Below are 17011 nucleotides of genomic sequence, written 5' to 3' on the forward strand. Positions count from 1 at the left end.
TTCTTGTTCGCGGTCATGTTCGGTGATTGTGGTCATGGTGCACTAATGACCCTGGCCGCTTCTGCCATGATCTTCTGGGAAAAGAAGCTGGCGCGGACCAAACTGGATGAACTGACATATATGGCCTTCTATGGACGATACATCATGTTGATGATGGGTCTGTTCTCTATCTACACCGGTTTTATTTACAACGATATTTTCTCCAAATCTTTCACCATCTTCCCTAGTCAGTGGCAATGGCCCCAGGACATCCAGGCCGGCAAAATGGTCGAGGCGACATTGAAAGAAGGATATCGGTATCCGATTGGTCTGGACTGGAACTGGCACGAGGCGGACAACTCCTTGCTCTTTTCGAACAGTATGAAGATGAAGATGAGTGTTCTCCTTGGATGGTGCCACATGACCTATGCTCTTTGCCTGCAGTACGTCAATGGACGGCACTTTAAGTCCAAGGTTGACATTTGGGGCAATTTTGTTCCTGGGTTGCTCTTCTTCCAGTCAATCTTCGGTTACCTTGTCCTCACTATTCTCTACAAGTGGTCCGTGAACTGGCAGGAGAAGGGTGTGAACCCCCCCGGTCTCCTGAACATGCTCATTTTCATGTTCCTGAGCCCTGGTACAGTAGAAGAACAACTCTATCCTGGCCAGAGCTCGGTCCAGATTCTCCTTCTCCTTATCGCCGTGGCCCAGGTACCTATCATGCTCTTCCTCAAGCCGTTCTGGCTCCGATATGAACACAACCGTGCTCGTGCCCTGGGTTACCGCGGCCTTGGCGAGAACTCCCGGGTGAGCGCACTTGACGCCGATGGTGACCTGGACGGCGGGCTGGGTCGGGACAGTCTGGCTAGCGATGGAGAAGGTGTGGCTATGCTTTCCCAGGACATCGATGATAGTGAAGAGCATGAGGAATTCGACTTTGGCGACATCATGATCCACCAAGTCATCCACACCATCGAATTCTGCCTCAACTGTATCTCTCACACTGCCTCTTACCTTCGTCTGTGGGCTCTGTCGCTTGCCCACCAGCAACTCTCGATCGTTCTCTGGACCATGACCATTGGTAGTGCCTTTGAGCAGGAGAACCCCGTGACCCGTGTTATCATGATCGTTGTCAGCTTCTACCTTTGGTTCGTGCTAACCATTTGTATTCTGTGTGTGATGGAGGGTACTAGTGCCATGTTGCATTCGCTTCGTCTTCACTGGGTTGAGGCAATGAGCAAGCATTTCGTGGGTGAGGGTATTCCTTTCTTGCCTTTCAGCTTCAAGACCCTGTTGGAGGAGGACCCCGTGGACTAGTCTTTTTCTTTCTTGTTTTACTTTCTTTTTCTACAACGCACGGGATTGTCTCACTCCCTGTCTCCTTTTTGTATTGTAAAGGGTCTAGAATTATACATTATCTACGGAGTATACTGTACCGCACTGATTAGTCCCACCTGTTATTGTTCCATTGAGGTAGATCCGTACATGTATCCACACCGAACTATCAATTATAGCGCAGATATCCCCCTTTAATTAGGTACACCAATGACATTACCTAAATCTCACGATCTTTTCAAGTGCGCATGACTATGAGTGGGGTATAGGGAATTCATTCTTCCGTTGCTGATCCCGAGGCCGAGTCGGGCAAGGAACAGACCGGGAGGATCTAGACCATTGGGCAGCATATCTTCGATTATCTTGGACATACTGGTATGGGGGCATAGCGAATTGGAGAGAGTCTACGTGGGGTTATCTCTAAACTATCCAATTTCTGCAGGAATCAACAAATAAATGATATTTGATAGGAAGGTCTATAGTTAAGAGACGGGCGTTCCCGGCAAGGGGAAACCGAGGAGGGTCCGGGCAGGTCACGCGGGGCAAAATGACGAAAACGGGGGGGGTCTGAGGTCACTCCCCATACTCCGTACTCCCGTACTTCTACCCGGTTTGATCCCCTCCCCTCACTGACGTTGAACTATTTTATTCTCTCATATACTATCTTGTTTCAATATTGCCACTTTCTACTACTTAACCTACTCTTCCACCTGGAACTCAATTGCTATATCTTTCAATCTTCATACCTTAAATCCTCCAAACAATACCTCAAAATGGCTACAGCACCCCCCGTCGGAGCGGAGAACATCAACACTGATATCGTCACACTTTCCCGTTTCTTCACAGAAGAACAGATTAAGTACCCCGAAGCCTCGGGTGACTTCACTCTCCTATGCCATGCCCTCCAATTCTCTTTCAAGTCAATTGCCTACTACATCCGTCGTGCCTCCTTGATCAACCTTACCGGACTGGCTGGTTCCTCAAACATAACCGGTGATGACCAGAAGAAGCTGGACGTTATCGGCAATGACATCTTTATCTCTGCCATGCGTGGCTCCGGCAAGTGCCGAATTATCGTCTCAGAAGAAGAAGAGGAAGTGATCCGGTTCGACGAGCACCCCAATGCTCGTTACGCCGTCGTCTGCGACCCCATTGACGGTTCCTCCAACCTGGACGCCGGTGTGTCTGTCGGCACTATCTTCGGTATCTTCCAGCTCCCCGACGAGGTCCTGGGTCCCAACAAGACTGTCGGCCCAGAGGACCTGCTCCACCCAGGTACCAGCCTGGTGGCGTCCGGCTTTACCATGTACGGCGCCTCAGCGCAGCTCGTGATCACGATGCGTGGCGGCGGTGTCAACGGCTTCACGCTCGAGAACTCGCTTGGAGAATTCATCCTCACCCACCCCAACATGAAACTGCCCGCAGCGCGCTCCATCTACTCCGTCAATGAGGGTAACAGCCAGTACTGGGATGAGTGGTGCAACGCCTACTTCCACAGCCTCAAGTACCCCGAAAACGGCGGCAAGCCTTACAGTGCCCGTTACATTGGTAGCATGGTCGCCGATGCTTACCGTACTCTGCTGTACGGCGGTATCTTCGCCTACCCGGCCGACTCAAAGAGCCCCAAGGGCAAACTTCGTATCTTGTACGAGTGTGCGCCCATGGCGATGGTCTTCGAGAATGCAGGCGGCCTTGCTGTCAACTCGCGCATGGAGCGGTTGATGGAGGTTGTCCCTGAGCACATTCACGATAAGAGTGGTGTCTTCCTTGGCTCCAAGGATGAGGTCCAGAAGGTCATTGATATGTACAACAAGTACAAGAAATAAGCGTCTCGCTGAGATTTTTTTTTTTAATTCTTTATGGATGCTTGTTTCCCCCGGCATATTCCCTCTTAACACTATTTGTTCATCTATCTCATTCTTGGACATGATGATTTAACTGGTCGGAGTTTACATTTGGGGTACCCGACCTCTGCCTCGTTGCAGTCATTGTTGTTTTCAGCGCTTTACGATACTTATACCCGCCATAGATCGGGATAAAAAATAAAAGAAAAGAAAACCATTAAATTGCACTGTTCTGTAGTGATACCTACTACTCGTATACTCGGTGGCTCGTGCATGAGGATGGGAAACGCCACTAGATCGGGTCCCACAGAGAATCTGGGCATGCAGCTAACATGCTTATAGACGTTTAATTGTTTTGGCGCGGAATGTACCATCTTGACTAACTCCATAATAGCCCAGACCCTGTAGCAACACCGGCTTGCTTCAAGTGAAACATAAAACTCACACCATCTCTAAATTTATCCCCCTTGAGTCGAACCCCAAGGCCCCAACGAAGCAGAATGAATCAGAACGAATCAAAACCGTGTGTGGGAATTGCTTGATGCGATTTCGGTGATAGTGTCAATTTTTACCGGCAAATTAGATGACTCCTCATGCGAGCGGCCGATGGCGTGCTCCGAATCAACCCTATAACAGTCTAGAGCTCCCACGAGGGAAAAATGAAGTAACCACAGATAATTGATCGGCGCTGTCATACCCCCGTGCCCTAGAGGCCAGTGTTGTTGTTTGAGGTAGGTATTCAACTATGTCTTTACCCATCGAGAAAGCCCCGGGGACAGTGGAAGCCAAGGAAACCCCCACGAAATCAGAGAACCCACCGGCCTCTGAGCCCGCACGCCAGAAATGGTATGAGTGGTTTGCGCCGACAGATACCCCCGCCGAGCGGCGGCTGATCCTCAAGCTTGATGGACTGATCATCGTCTTCGTCTTCTTGGCGTACTGGGCGAAGGTCTTGGATTCTTCGGCTACAAGTACAGCCTATGTGTCTGGCATGAAGGAAGATTTGAAGCTTTACGGAAACCAATTGAATTATCTTCAAACGGTCTACATGTATGTCAACCCGATGGGTTTGTGATGGTGCCTGGGGAGTATGATTTGAGAGTTGATGCTGATTCGATATAGGGTTGGTTTCATCACGATGCAGATTCCTCTGACTCTGTTGGTTCGTTGTCATTTTAAAATCAATCGCATGGGGAGACGGATTTGCTGACTACTACTCATAGATGACTCGCTGCCCCGTGAACTATTTCTTGCCTGCCGCCGATCTATTCTGGGGTATCTTCACCCTGGCGCAGTACAAGGCCAACAATGTCACCCAGCTCTACGCTCTTCGCTTCTTCGTCGGTGCTCTTGGCGGCTTCTTCTTCCCTGCAGTACAATGGTACCTGGGCAGTTGGTACAAGCGCTCGGAATTGTCCCGTCGAGGCGCGATCTTCTTCATTGCCTCCCAAGTTGGCAGCATGAGCTCGGGGTACATTCAAGCGGGAGCTTATGCCAGGCTTGATGGCCGGTATGGAATTGAAGGGTGGAGATGGCTGTACATTATTTGTGAGTGTATCCCAAGTGTCTCACAAGAATCAAAAAAGAGACACAGGCTAACGATATCAGGCTTTGCATGCACAATCCCTATCGCATTCCTAGGCCTATGTGTCCTCCCAAGCACACCCGACAAATGCAACTCGCGCTTCCTTAGCGCGGACGAAGTCCGCCTCGCGCAAGAGCGCATGGCATCTGAGAGCCGCGAAGCCCGCCAACCCTTCACCAAGTCAAGGGTTCTCCAGATTCTCAAAGGCTGGCGGCTGTGGGTTCTTGTTGCATTTGCATTCTTTTTCTCACAGGCAGATGGTGTATCTTCAAACAGCGGCTTACCGATCTGGCTCAAGGAGGAGGGATACTCGGTTGAGAGCATCAACACGATAACGACAGTCTCGCCAGCAGTCACCATTGTGGCATCTGTCATCTGTGGTGTTCTATCTGATGTGTACGATGCAAAGGCTAGCTTGATTGCTACCACTGCTGTGCTGAATATATTTGCTTGCATTGTGCTAGCTATCTGGAATGTCCCTGTTGGGCTGAAGTTCTTTGCGTTCTTCCTGTCTGGTACCGCAGATGGTATTGCGGCTATTATTTATGCCTGGGCAAATGAGATTTGTGCTCATAGTGCTGAGGAGCGTGCTATTGTCATCAGTGCTATGAATACTATTGGTAATACCTTTGGAGCTTGGATTCCGCTTTTGTGAGTGTTGGTGCGACCTGCTGATGTCGGACTTTATACTAACCGTTTTTTTTCTTGTTTAGCGTGTGGAAGACCGTTGATGCCCCGAGGTATCTTATTGGATATAACTGGACTATTGCCCTTGATGTGTGCATGCTAGCTATGCTGGCTGTTCTATATCAGTTCTGGGCCCGTGAAAAGAAGCGGTCTCATGCATAAATGGGTGTTATGTTGTCATTCGATTGAAAGATAATTATATATAATTCTTTAATGATAGATTATAACTTTTTCGCCCGCGTTCTAGTGCAGCTATAAATCCATCAAGGTCATACATATGCTGTGCTGTCCATGGCGCCCGGATGGGGCGTCCACGGGTTGGGGGTACATGACGTAAGCAGAACTCGCCTATGGCAACGCTAGTCCCATTTCGAGCTAGCTCCGGCTGAAGGTGATTCCGCGCCGTTGGAGCTTGAAAAAAGTACAAATTTCTGTTTTCACTCTTTTCTCTTCCATCATCCTACGCTCATCTTCAGCATGGTTAATGCTTCCAATGCAAATGGAGATTGAGGTCGATTGATCCCTGGCCTTGATCCAAATCATAAATCTTGACACAATGTGTTTTTCACTAACCAACAGCCGGTCTGCAGGATCTGCGACGATGGTAAGATCTTGTCCGCTCCATTCCCCCCAACACATCCACGCACCTTCCAACATGATGATACCTTTAACCAAATACAAACTAGAGTCTTTGACCCCAAGGGGAATGAAACTTATGTTATTGCACGTCAGGCTGATCTCACATCATTGCTTTGAACTATCACACAAACTTTGACTTGGACTGCGCTAACTTGCTTTCCAGAAATGATAGTAAATACATCTCGTCGATTGCAGATACCGACCCAACATCAAGCGCAGATGGTGAGTTACCTTTCTCTCTTTACATTCTATATCTTTTCCCTATACCATGATGAACGCGATGTGTATGAAAATACGCTGGAAATTACCGTCTCAGACCTTCGGGTCGGTGATGATACAAATGGCTATTTCTGATCTTTACTTTACCTCAACATTTGCATGAAAATTCTTTTCAGACCACAAGCTAATGTTTCGAAGACCTAATAGGTTACTGCGCTACTGGCTCAAATGGTAAGCCTAAAGCACTTTTCCCACAAGAATGTCTGTCGAAGATGAAACGGCACTGGGCTCCGACGGCGTTTAAACAAAATGTCCGGTCATGATTGGAGATGCCCTTTTTGCGGCAGGCCTAGAAAACCTCGCCCACTGAGACATGTCATATATTCATCAACTTGTGAGATGGTTGCGTGACACAGTCACTAACCCTTTTGAATAGAAGCCTATTTGCTTATGACCGATTGAGACCCAACTGTAACTGTAGAAGGTATGCGACTGAGTCTGGTTTTTCTTTCTTGCTGCCCTACCTTCTATGATGATACCCTTTAGATGACGAGTCTGATTCGAGTTTTCGATGCTGACACAATCTTTTTAATAACCATTCATGCCTTTCTGACATTCATTCCTACACATTATTTCACTCATCAAATTTCCTTGGCTAGTGCTAATGATTCTTTGAAGGCAGATTTTCTTTTCAACATGAACTTGCAAGAGAGTTCTCATGTTTTGATTGTGGGTGTATGTGTACACCTTATCTCTTTTCCCTTCCCGACTTTACATGATGAAACGACACAAAAAAGACAAGCATATGTCCTAGTCAGCTTGCTGGCGAAGACGATAAACTGTCATGCCTGATCAATTCACAAGTCTCATACATTGCTACAATGTCTATTCAGTACTCGACGCTGATGGGATCTTGAACAGAAACACTTGAGCGAACTAATACTTGCAGACACCACGCCATTGGTGATCTGATTTACTCCTTTCTGTAAGTTTTTGACTTTATTTTCTTTCTTTCCTCATCCTTTTATGATGATTCACTTCAATTTATCACGACGGTCAACGTAAGGATTTATAATTGACGACCATCGCCTGTGACAAGGCTTTATCTGAAATTCCTCCATACACATATTGTTTCTTGCCATCGTTTGTTAGTCTTGATACTAATATCGATTTCAGTCCAGTTTCCAAAGATGTCGGAGCCGTCATCGGTCTTCCCTCGGTCAATGCACGTGGCAGATAGAAGTCGGCAGTAGTTAGGAGTTTAATATACTCAATACCAATTATATTTCAAAGAACCCTCTGATCCTTGCTCGATGTATGAAACTATTTGTCTTTTTTTAGATATTTTCTACCCTATGGACACCCCTGCATACTCTAGTCACACTGTTAAGATAAATGGCCCCCCATAATCCTCTGTGGTTTGTTGTTTTATTGCGGGGACAACAGGGTACAGGGGTCATTGGGCCTCTCATAGAGAACGATAAGCGCCGAGCTTGGGCCCCGGATGTGATGAGAACCTCGCCAGGTGCATAAAAATCCCCGCTTCGGACAGGCTCATTTGTTCTCGATCAGATTCTGCTTTCTTCTGTTCCAAATATAGATTTCTTTCTACAATGGGCGCACCGTCCATCTGCCTCTGCCGTACAGAGTACTACTCCGTATGGGCCAGGCTATCATTTCCCCCCCTCAACCTTGACCTCCGCAGTTGCAAAGAATAGAAAAATTAGCGTCTCGCCTGTTTCGAGCCAATAGCTTTTTCTCTGTTCTGTTGGGCCATCCTCTTCCATTCCAGGCGGCCATGGCTTCGGATCGGGCCTCCTAAATGGATGCACAGCCCAATATGAATAGGTGCGACCCATCGTATTCTGGGCATTTTCTATACGCGCGATACTGATCCTCTTCTAGCTGGTCGGGTTCAAATCATGCAGGTGTCGAGCAGCCACTGAGCAATCATTATCCGGGCTGGTCATCGACAGCTGCGAGTCCCAGCAATCTGCCATCACCAGGTCGTCGAGAACATGCTGCACAGCCGCCATTGTTGACAACAGCACTGAGCGGTCCTCAATATCAGGGTCTTGGGCTAACGCCGACGCCTTTATCATCAACCTCGCTGTCGAGCCCATTTACTCACGGTCTATCGCCCGCTGTTCCATCTCCTATTAACGGTAGATCCGTTTCGTCGTCTTCCATGGCGTCTAGAAACGCATACAATGTTCCTTATAATCCCCAGGACTGGGGGCCTCCGGGCAGGCCCCAGGCGCAGGCCCCGTATCTTCAGCCAGGCACTATGCATCGTGTGACGCCGCAAAGAAATAATCCGGGTGAGTCTTGCTCACAGTCCATGTCTCTGCAGACCAGTGGTATCCAAAGACTAGCCTTGAATTGATATTGATCCTTTGGTAGATGTGTCGTTGTCGCCACCTCCTCCGCCATACTCACCTCCCAGCAACCAAAATCCAATGTCCCGGGACTTTTCTGGTCAGACAAATCCTAATTTTGCCGGAACGCCTTCTCCACCTGACAACAGGGAGGGCGCTTTTGAGATGCCTGTCCAGTATCAAAGACGATCAAACCGGCCTCGGCCGCTATCTATGGCTTACCCGTCTGACTCTGGGCGTCAGTCGCTACCTCCTCCACCTCCCCCGCAGGGACATCCGGCGAGTAGATCTGTTTCCCAGGGCCGAGTGGAGTACCATGGCATGCCCTATAATGATCAAGCTATACCATATAATGCTGCAGCTAGCCATAGGCCCCGGCTGGCACAGTATGACCAGGCGCAATCCTCACCTGCATTCAACGAGAATATGGCTGCAACACCTGCTCACTTCGACACACCCTCCCGGGCACCTGGATCCAGAAGAGCGGCATCTGCTGGGGCTGTGGTAAGTAGTGCAGGATCATCAAGGGCAACGAGTCAGTCGCGAAATCGATCGCCGTCAAATAGTAACTGGGAGCCCGGGATGCCACTTCCACCACCACCTCCAGGGCCTCCTCCCGCTGCGAGGTCCGTCAGTGTGAGTGGCTCGTCGGAATCATCATCTATGAGAACGACCCCGAGCTCCAACAGGACGACGAGAAGAGGACCTCCCGTGCTAGGAACAGGACTGGGAAGCATCCCGCCTACACCAGCTGATTGGATAGACGAGGGATATTTGAACAGTCGACCAACAGAGACTTTATTTGTTGACACGGCAAAAGCGGCCAAGGCACCAGAGCCGACAGATGGAGATCCACACGATTCATCTAATCAAAGAACTCCTGGTAGTGGCGGTCTTTTCCGCAGCCCAGCAGTCCGTGATCCAAGTGCCAAGGGTATTCGTGAAAGGCGAATTGAACGACGAAACCGACAAAGCCAGGTCTTTGAACCCCCAAGTGCGATATCGGTAAATGGAAATCCTTGGGCCGATGCGCTGGATCAGATCAAACCATCGAACCTGATTCTACCAGACCAGACCAATAGCCCGGATCAAGATCGGCATCCGACGTCGGGCAAGTACAATCAAACCCCTGGCAGTACCCGCAGCATTAAATCAGAAGGGCAATATATTGCATCACGGCCTCGAGCATCGTCCAGCGCTGTCCTTCCAGAAAAATCACCCTACGGGACTCCTAGACAACAACCCAGCTCTGCTGGTCCCTCCGCTGCATTTGCGCATACGCCTCCGTTTTCACCAAATCCAAATGGAGTTGGCTCGTCATCTTACCCAAAAGAGGCCAGCCAACCAGTACCGCCAAAGGCACTACCAACTCCACCTCTGAACTCAGCAAAAGAGGCCCGGCCTCGCTCACGCTCCCGTGCACCCTCCCAAGGACCAGAAACCCGTCCACTCTCTCACATTCTCCACATGCCTAACGATGCTGTGTCCATAATGAAACCCTTATCGCCACGCCGAACGCCAGGACAGCAAACGATGCAGGTGTCAATGGAATCGATCCTTAGACAAGACCCTGCTTTCCTACAGGATGCGATTCAAAGACACAAGACTTTTATTGACAAAGAAGCCAGTGCTGAGGATGATACCGAAGCACTCAAGATATTTGCAGACTACATGCTTGCCGAATCTCAGATCCGGCGCCAGCGGTACTCCAAGGTCTGGGGATCTTTCCAGGTAGAAGATGTGCGCCGCAATCTTTTCGAGTTGCCGGCGAAGCAACCACCGAATCTCAAGCCTCAGCCGAAGCTAGATATCCCACAAAACCGAGCAGGTCGGCCAGAGTCTGCGTGGTGGAATAACTACCAGCCTTGCCTGTCACCAATTGCCAGTCTCAACATGAGCAACGACGAGAGCTCTCGAGGCCGTGCACCAAGTCGCTGGTGGGAGTCGGCAACCGGCTCCAGCGGGGGGGGGGCTGAGAGAAGGGTTCAGCGATCCAAGCGGGAGTCAAAGTACATGGGGTTGCCTCGGGAGGCCATGCATGGGGACCAGGAGTTGACTCCTTCTCAGCCCAAAGATGTGAGCATGAACTATGGGGGTACAGAATATGGGTCTGATGAGTACCCACCTGAGAAAGTCGGCTGGCATGAAGGGTCCCCTGCGAATTCCACGGGGACTGAATATCGCTATGAAAGCCGCAATTTAGACATCTCACGGTTGATCACCCTGCCTCCGCCTTATCCCCGCCACCACCCTGCCGTGAATAACAGCCATCCTGATTTGGTCACTCATCGAACTACAGTCCGATCAATTACTGATCTCGCAGAGATCAAAACCACCAGACATCGGTATAAGGCTGATGTGGAGCGAATGCTTCAAGAACACCAGCAACAAGTCGACGAGGGCCACCGCCAATTCAGATCTAACATCCAAAGCCAGATCCAAGAAGGCAGTCTCACCTTTGCGGAAGCAGCCGAGGCCGAGGCAGCGATGATTGCCGAGGAGAACGAGCGGGAAAGGGCAATGGTCAAACGCCAGCTAGACACGTACCAGGAAACAGTGCTCAAGCCAATGAACGCCATTCTCGTCGACAGAATCAGCAGAGCAACAGCCTGCATCGACCAGCTGAGCAGCATGCTCTCAGACGATGCACAGAGCGGGACACCAGATCAAACCCAGGAAGAAGGCGACGAAAAGCCCGAGCTCCTCGAGAAACTGACACAACTAAAATGGCTCTTCGAAGCCCGCGAGCAGCTCCACCGCGAGTCATTCGACCTAATCAGCGACCGCGACGACAAATACAAAGCCGTTGCTCTGCTCCCTTACAAACAAACCAAAAACGAAGACAAGCTACGAGAGACACAAGCATTCTTCACACAAGATGCACTCGACCGCCGCGTCCAGTACGAAAACGAGGCGCTAACCCGGCTCGAGACGTTCCTGGATGTCATTGAGCAGAACGTCATGCGAGGCGTCGAGGTACAGCTCTCCGCATTCTGGGATATCGCCCCGTCCCTCCTGGCTCTTGTGCAGCAGGCGCCTGAGAACCTGCGCGGCTTCCAGGTTCAGATACCCGCGGACGAATACGAGGAAAACCCCAGCTACTATGAGCATCCACTGCAGTATCTGTATACCTTGCTTTCCCATGCGGAGAAATCGAGCTACCAGTTCATCGAGTCGCAGACGAATCTGCTGTGTCTCTTGCATGAGGTTCGGTCTGCTGTTATGCGGGCAAGTCGGAAGCTTGTTGAGGCGCAGCGGATTAAGCGTGGCGAGGCGGAGGAGGATGTTCGTCGTGAGATGCAAGAGACTCGTGCTGATGAAGAACTGGCCCTTACCACTGATCTTAAGGATAAGGTTGCTACTGTTGAGGGCCAGTGGACTGAGGCGCTAGGGAGTCAGATCGAGGGGTTGAGAGAACGGGTGAAGGAACAGCTTATGAACGAAAATGGTTGGGAGGAATTGGAACAATTGGAGGAATAGAAGAGAGGTTTTTTGTGATTTTTCTTTTTTTGCTATGTACTTGGCAGCGTGATATCCCCATTCGTTCGTTATAGATCGAGTGAAGCGAGGCAGTGCCTGCGACACTTGAGTTTTTGGTCTCCTTTAGGGATATGAGGGTTGAATATACACATATTTCAACCAATCAAAGAACATAATTTGTCAATTGAAGTGAATCTCAAGAATATGGCTGGTAGTGAAGAAGAGAAGATGACCTCATGCGATACTGAGAAGTCGCTAGCGTTATCCACAGTCACGTGGACCTTCTAGAGTCTTCCGTCCGCCTTCAAATAGCTCTTTTCCCCCTCGACTCTTCTTTCTTTTATTTCACCTCAGAGTCCTTGATGTCCTTGATGTTCTGGACTTGATTACACCAACTGTAAGTTTCAATTGCCTTTTTGTCATTACTACATTCCACCTTGAGAGTGTGAAGAGGGTTGTGGTTTCAATCTGCCCCTCGACACCACTCAATGGCCTTACATGAAGAGACTTCAGCTGGCACCAGTCTGAGAGATGATTTCTCCATCTACTTGCGGACAACGCTTAACAAGTCCGGGATTACGCCCCGAGACCTGACATTGGCCTTTCCTTCACATGCAATTTTCATCCACCGCGAGAAAGTGATCATGGCTAACAGGAATTTCCAACAGAACTTTTAGCACTTTTTTTTTTCTCCCAAGATTTCTTTTTTTTTTTAAACAGGAAGCAACCCACTTTCCAACCCCAAATCAGAGTTTTCTTTCATTCCCCTAGTCAACATTCATCATGGTCCTTCACAACCCCAACAACTGGCACTGGGTCAACAAGGATGCCTCTGGCTGGGCCAAGGAGTACTTGCAAAAGAACCTAGTCGGCATCAGTGTCGAGGAAGGGGGCGTGTCAGCCAAAGTAGCCAAGGTGTTGTCCATGGATGGCGACGTAGATGTCAGCCAGCGCAAGGGCAAGGTCATCACTCTGTTCGATGTCAAGGTCTCGCTAGAATACTCAGGTTTGTAGTCCAATATCAATTTCAGTTTATTTCAATTTCTCGCATTTTTCTTTTTCCTTTTCTTTTTTGTGGACCTGGCAGCTGAGACGCTTCCATAGGTAAGACCAAGGACGATGAGGATGTCACCGGCACCATCAACATTCCCGAGGTAGCCCACGACACCGAGGAAGATGAGTACGTCGTATGTTCACTTGTCCCCATTCCCCATCGCCAAGGTGATCTGTAACACTAACCATGTAAACCCCCCCGTCTGCAGTTCGAGATTGAAAACCACGCCGACTCCAACTCCAAGCAGCCCGTAAAGGACCTGGTGCGCACAAAGCTCGTCGTCGAACTCCGCAAGGCCCTATCCGGCCTCACCCCCGCCCTGATTTCCGAGCATGGCAAGGACCTCCAGCACGCCCCCGGCGAGAACCCATCCATCGGTTTCCCCAAGGCCAGCGTCCACCCTCAAACCAAGTCCAACACCGCAGCCGCGCAGTCCTCCACCACTTCCAAGACCGGTAAGGTCGCTGTCAACACAACCACCGTGACGGCCTCGGACGAGTTCCGCACTACAGCCGGCGAGCTCTACAACACTTTCACGGACCCGCAGCGCATCACTGCGTTCACGCGCGGTGCGCCGCGCCAATTCGAGGGCGCCAAGGTCGGCGGCAAGTTCGCTATCTTTGACGGAAACGTAACTGGAGAGTTCGTTACCCTCAACGAGCCCAAGCAGATTGTCCAGAAGTGGCGTCTGGCTCAGTGGCCCGAGGGCCACTTCAGTACGCAGGAGATCAACTTCGATCAGAATGATATCGACGGTGTTACTCAGTTGCGTGTTTCTTGGTCTGGTGTTCCAGTTGGACAGGAGGATGTCACCAAGCAGAATTGGGACATGTACTATGTTCGCAGCATTAAACAGACTTTCGGGTATGTCATTTTTCTCCTTCTCTTCCCTATTCTTTTTTTTTTGTCTCTTCTTCCTCTCTTGTCTTTTCTACACATTGATCTCTACTTCCGATTACCCCCTTCTTCTTTTTTTTCTGGACTCATTTGCCAATCCGGCTTCTGTCTACAGATCTCAGCGTTCCTCAAAACCCTCGCAATACTGGAACCAGTTACTAATCATACTCGTTATTCTCGTTGGTGTAGGTTTGGCAGTATTCTCTGATCGACTACATCTCTTACCGGTGGCATGAAAGACGCACAAAACAATGCATTCGTCCGAAAAGACTTCTTTCTTCTTTTTCTCTCATGAATTGGCCGCAAGATAAAGATTGCAAAAAGCGCAAGCAACTAGATGATTCGCCTGCTTTCTTTTTTTTCAATTCGTGTCTCTTTTTTTTTTCCACCCGTGTGGCCCTTGCAGTTGTGTGTTGGGTTGGGCACGATGATGCTATGATAAGAGGAATGGTGTTATGTCTATGATAATGAAGATAAGTTTACGTTTTGATCTACACGAGCTCCTTTGATAGATAGTATGCTAGATACTCCGATTGCTGGGCTTTGTTTGCTCTCGGGGTAGCCTCGGGCTTTCGAGTATATCGGAGGTTCCAAGATGGCCTACTTGGGATTAAGTCCTGCTGCTGACGGGGCTGTCTCTTTGGGAAGAACACCTCTACCCGGAAAAGAGTCAAATAACAGGCCCAATCAAGATGAAGATTGATCACAGAAGCCCATGTCCTCGGATGGGAAGATGGATCCAGGCCTTATTGCAAATAATCACTCGGTCTACATAAATGCATACCTTCCCCATTTATAGGGTGGAATATAGAATAGCAATGCACACTGTTTGTTCATTCATCGTCTATGTCATTCCTATACTTTTTTACCAGCCGAAAATCTATTCATTTTAAGATCCGACTACACCCTTTACAGAGTGCGCTCAATGAGCTCCATACCGTAGTCCTCCTTCAGGGTCTTGATAAGAGGCTCACAGATATCCCAAGTAACGGGGGCGAGAACACCCTATAATATAAACGTCAGTAAAAAAGAATTTCGAGAGCAAAAGGGAAATGGATAAACATACAGTCTTGCTGATAGTACCATCGAGAACCTGCTTAACAGCAACACCGCAAGGAATACCAACGGTGCGGGCCATGGCCGAGCTGACGGGGTTACCGTACTCGCACAGGGTGGAGGTACGGGTCTCCTTGGAGCCGTCCTTGTTCTCGATCTCGAACTTGTGCTGAAGCATAACAAGGTCACGCTCACCGGGACCGTACTGCATCTTCTGCTCGAGGGTGGCGCAGAGGGTGTCGAGGGCGTTTCCGCGGGGGATGATCTGCTCGTCGGAGAAGAGACCGATCCAGCGCAGACCGGAGAGGAGGCGATCGCGCTCGTCGTTGTTGGGGAACTTAGTCTTGGAGGCGATGGCCCACTGCAGATCCTTCTCGGAGGAAGAGGTGGCACCGAGAACCTCCTTGGTAGCCTCCTTCCATGAGGTGGCCTTATCGAAGATGCTGTTGGGGGCGTCGTTGAGGAAACCAATGTCGACGAGGACCTTGATCATCTCGGGGAAGCCCTGGTAACGGAGGGTACCGCGGATAACGGTCTGGGCCTCGGGGATACCGTAGCGCTCGCGGAAAGGAGTCTGGAAAGATTAGTTAACTGAAATCAGAGACGTTGAATGCATGGGTGCCATACAGAATCGCGGTTGGGGTAGCCGACGAAGGCGAATCCGGGGTAGATGAAGAAGGGCTTGGCGGTAGCCATCAGATCGGGGCCGTCGATGGAGACGATCTCACCATCTATATTCTGCGTTAACAATCTTTCGTTTCTGTTATATGTAAATAAAGTACGTACCCTGGTAGATCTTGGCAGCGTTACGGAGGGCAAGAAGCACACCGCGGCTGAGCTAGTTAGTTATTTATTCAAGCAAAAACTCAGCATTGGACGTTTGCTAACCTAGACCACGAGAACTTGAAAAGCCATTTGTTAGTTATTTATCAATTGGTGAGAATTGGACTTTCACTAACCTTGTATCCCAGGGGGTTGTTAGAGCATTCGGGAGCGGGCAAACTGTTATTTGTTAGCTATACCCTCTGTATAACATGAGAATGATCGAACGAACCCGCCACAGAAGGAAACAAATCCGGTAACCTTGCCGCCGGCAGCGTGGACCTCGTGAATGGTCTTGACAGCGTCTGTTTCGTATAAGTATCTGTCTGTTTATATCCATGGCATAGACACTTACAAAGGTGATCAAGACCAGGGTCGAGACCGATCTCGTTCATGACTGTGATACCGGCCTCGCGGCACTGCTCATCCAGCTCCATCATAGCAGGGGAAACATAGGAGGTGGTGACCACGTTAGTCTGTTGTAGTGAATTAGTCAAGTGTCTGGTTCCTCCATAGTAAGAATAGTTACCTTAGTGCGGATAGCAGACTTGATGACGGTAGCGTGGAAAGTGTATGGGATAAGCGAAATGACAACATCGGCCTGGTTCAGGGCAGCGTCGAGGGCGGCATCATCGTTGACATCCAGGGAGATGGCCTTGGCGTTCTTGAAGCCAGAGGCAAGGGCCTGGGCGCTCTCGAGAGTACGGCAGGCTGTTACAGCATCGTCAGCTATATCCAATGCAATGTGGGTCCGTATAGATTGAATTGAACATACCGACAGTGACCTCGACATCGGCCTTGCTGAGGACCTCAACAGTAGGCTTGGTGACTATTAGAAATCAGAACTTAGCAAATGTATGACTCTCGAAGCTTGATGCGGGGCAGTATGACGCATTTAGGTCAGGAATCTTTGGAGAGACGGGAGGGAGGCGTACCGAAGCCCGAACCCAAAAGGAGGGCCTTGGAGCCGGCAATTTGCTTGACCATTTTGATTTCAATTGGTATGATAGATGATGTTGGGGTTGTACTGGAGCAC

At 49.7% G+C, this 17011-nt stretch overlaps 6 protein-coding genes across 6 annotated transcripts; 5 read left to right on the forward strand and 1 right to left on the reverse strand.

The window, feature by feature from the left end:
• Positions 1-15: 15 nt before the first annotated feature.
• On the forward strand, positions 16-1296 carry N7487_011291 (uncharacterized protein; the record flags this gene model as incomplete). Its single annotated transcript, XM_056879021.1, has 1 exon — positions 16-1296. One exon carries the CDS (start codon positions 16-18, stop codon positions 1294-1296), a length of 1281 nt encoding a protein of 426 aa, XP_056724340.1.
• Positions 1297-2087: 791 nt separating this feature from the next.
• On the forward strand, positions 2088-3140 carry fbp1 (fructose 1,6-bisphosphate 1-phosphatase; the record flags this gene model as incomplete). The annotated part of the gene is made up of 1 exon (XM_056879022.1): positions 2088-3140. One exon carries the CDS (start codon positions 2088-2090, stop codon positions 3138-3140), a length of 1053 nt encoding a protein of 350 aa, XP_056724341.1.
• Positions 3141-3903: 763 nt separating this feature from the next.
• N7487_011293 (uncharacterized protein) lies at positions 3904-5592 on the forward strand (the record flags this gene model as incomplete). The annotated part of the gene is made up of 5 exons (XM_056879023.1): positions 3904-4208; positions 4281-4320; positions 4382-4706; positions 4767-5394; positions 5457-5592. 5 exons carry the CDS (start codon positions 3904-3906, stop codon positions 5590-5592), a joined length of 1434 nt encoding a protein of 477 aa, XP_056724342.1.
• A 2359-nt stretch (positions 5593-7951) lies between these two features.
• Positions 7952-12146, forward strand: N7487_011294 (uncharacterized protein; the record flags this gene model as incomplete). The annotated part of the gene is made up of 3 exons (XM_056879024.1): positions 7952-8136; positions 8194-8609; positions 8692-12146. The coding sequence occupies exons 1-3, from the start codon at positions 8111-8113 to the stop codon at positions 12144-12146; spliced, it is 3897 nt and encodes a 1298-aa protein (XP_056724343.1). The 5' UTR covers positions 7952-8110.
• Positions 12147-12929: 783 nt separating this feature from the next.
• On the forward strand, positions 12930-14305 carry N7487_011295 (AHA1 family protein; the record flags this gene model as incomplete). The annotated part of the gene is made up of 4 exons (XM_056879025.1): positions 12930-13152; positions 13251-13333; positions 13409-14064; positions 14287-14305. The coding sequence occupies 4 exons, from the start codon at positions 12930-12932 to the stop codon at positions 14303-14305; spliced, it is 981 nt and encodes a 326-aa protein (XP_056724344.1).
• Positions 14306-15006: 701 nt separating this feature from the next.
• Positions 15007-16962, reverse strand: lys9 (saccharopine dehydrogenase (NADP+, L-glutamate-forming); the record flags this gene model as incomplete). The annotated part of the gene is made up of 11 exons (XM_056879026.1): positions 15007-15102; positions 15164-15727; positions 15781-15884; positions 15940-15986; positions 16042-16055; positions 16113-16155; positions 16208-16280; positions 16331-16451; positions 16505-16686; positions 16751-16804; positions 16911-16962. 11 exons carry the CDS (start codon positions 16960-16962, stop codon positions 15007-15009), a joined length of 1350 nt encoding a protein of 449 aa, XP_056724345.1.
• Positions 16963-17011: the final 49 nt, after the last annotated feature.

This window comes from Penicillium crustosum (assembly GCF_028827405.1).
Source record: "Penicillium crustosum strain IBT 35664 chromosome Unknown utg000005l_segment0_segment0, whole genome shotgun sequence".
Lineage (NCBI taxonomy): Eukaryota > Fungi > Ascomycota > Eurotiomycetes > Eurotiales > Aspergillaceae > Penicillium > Penicillium crustosum.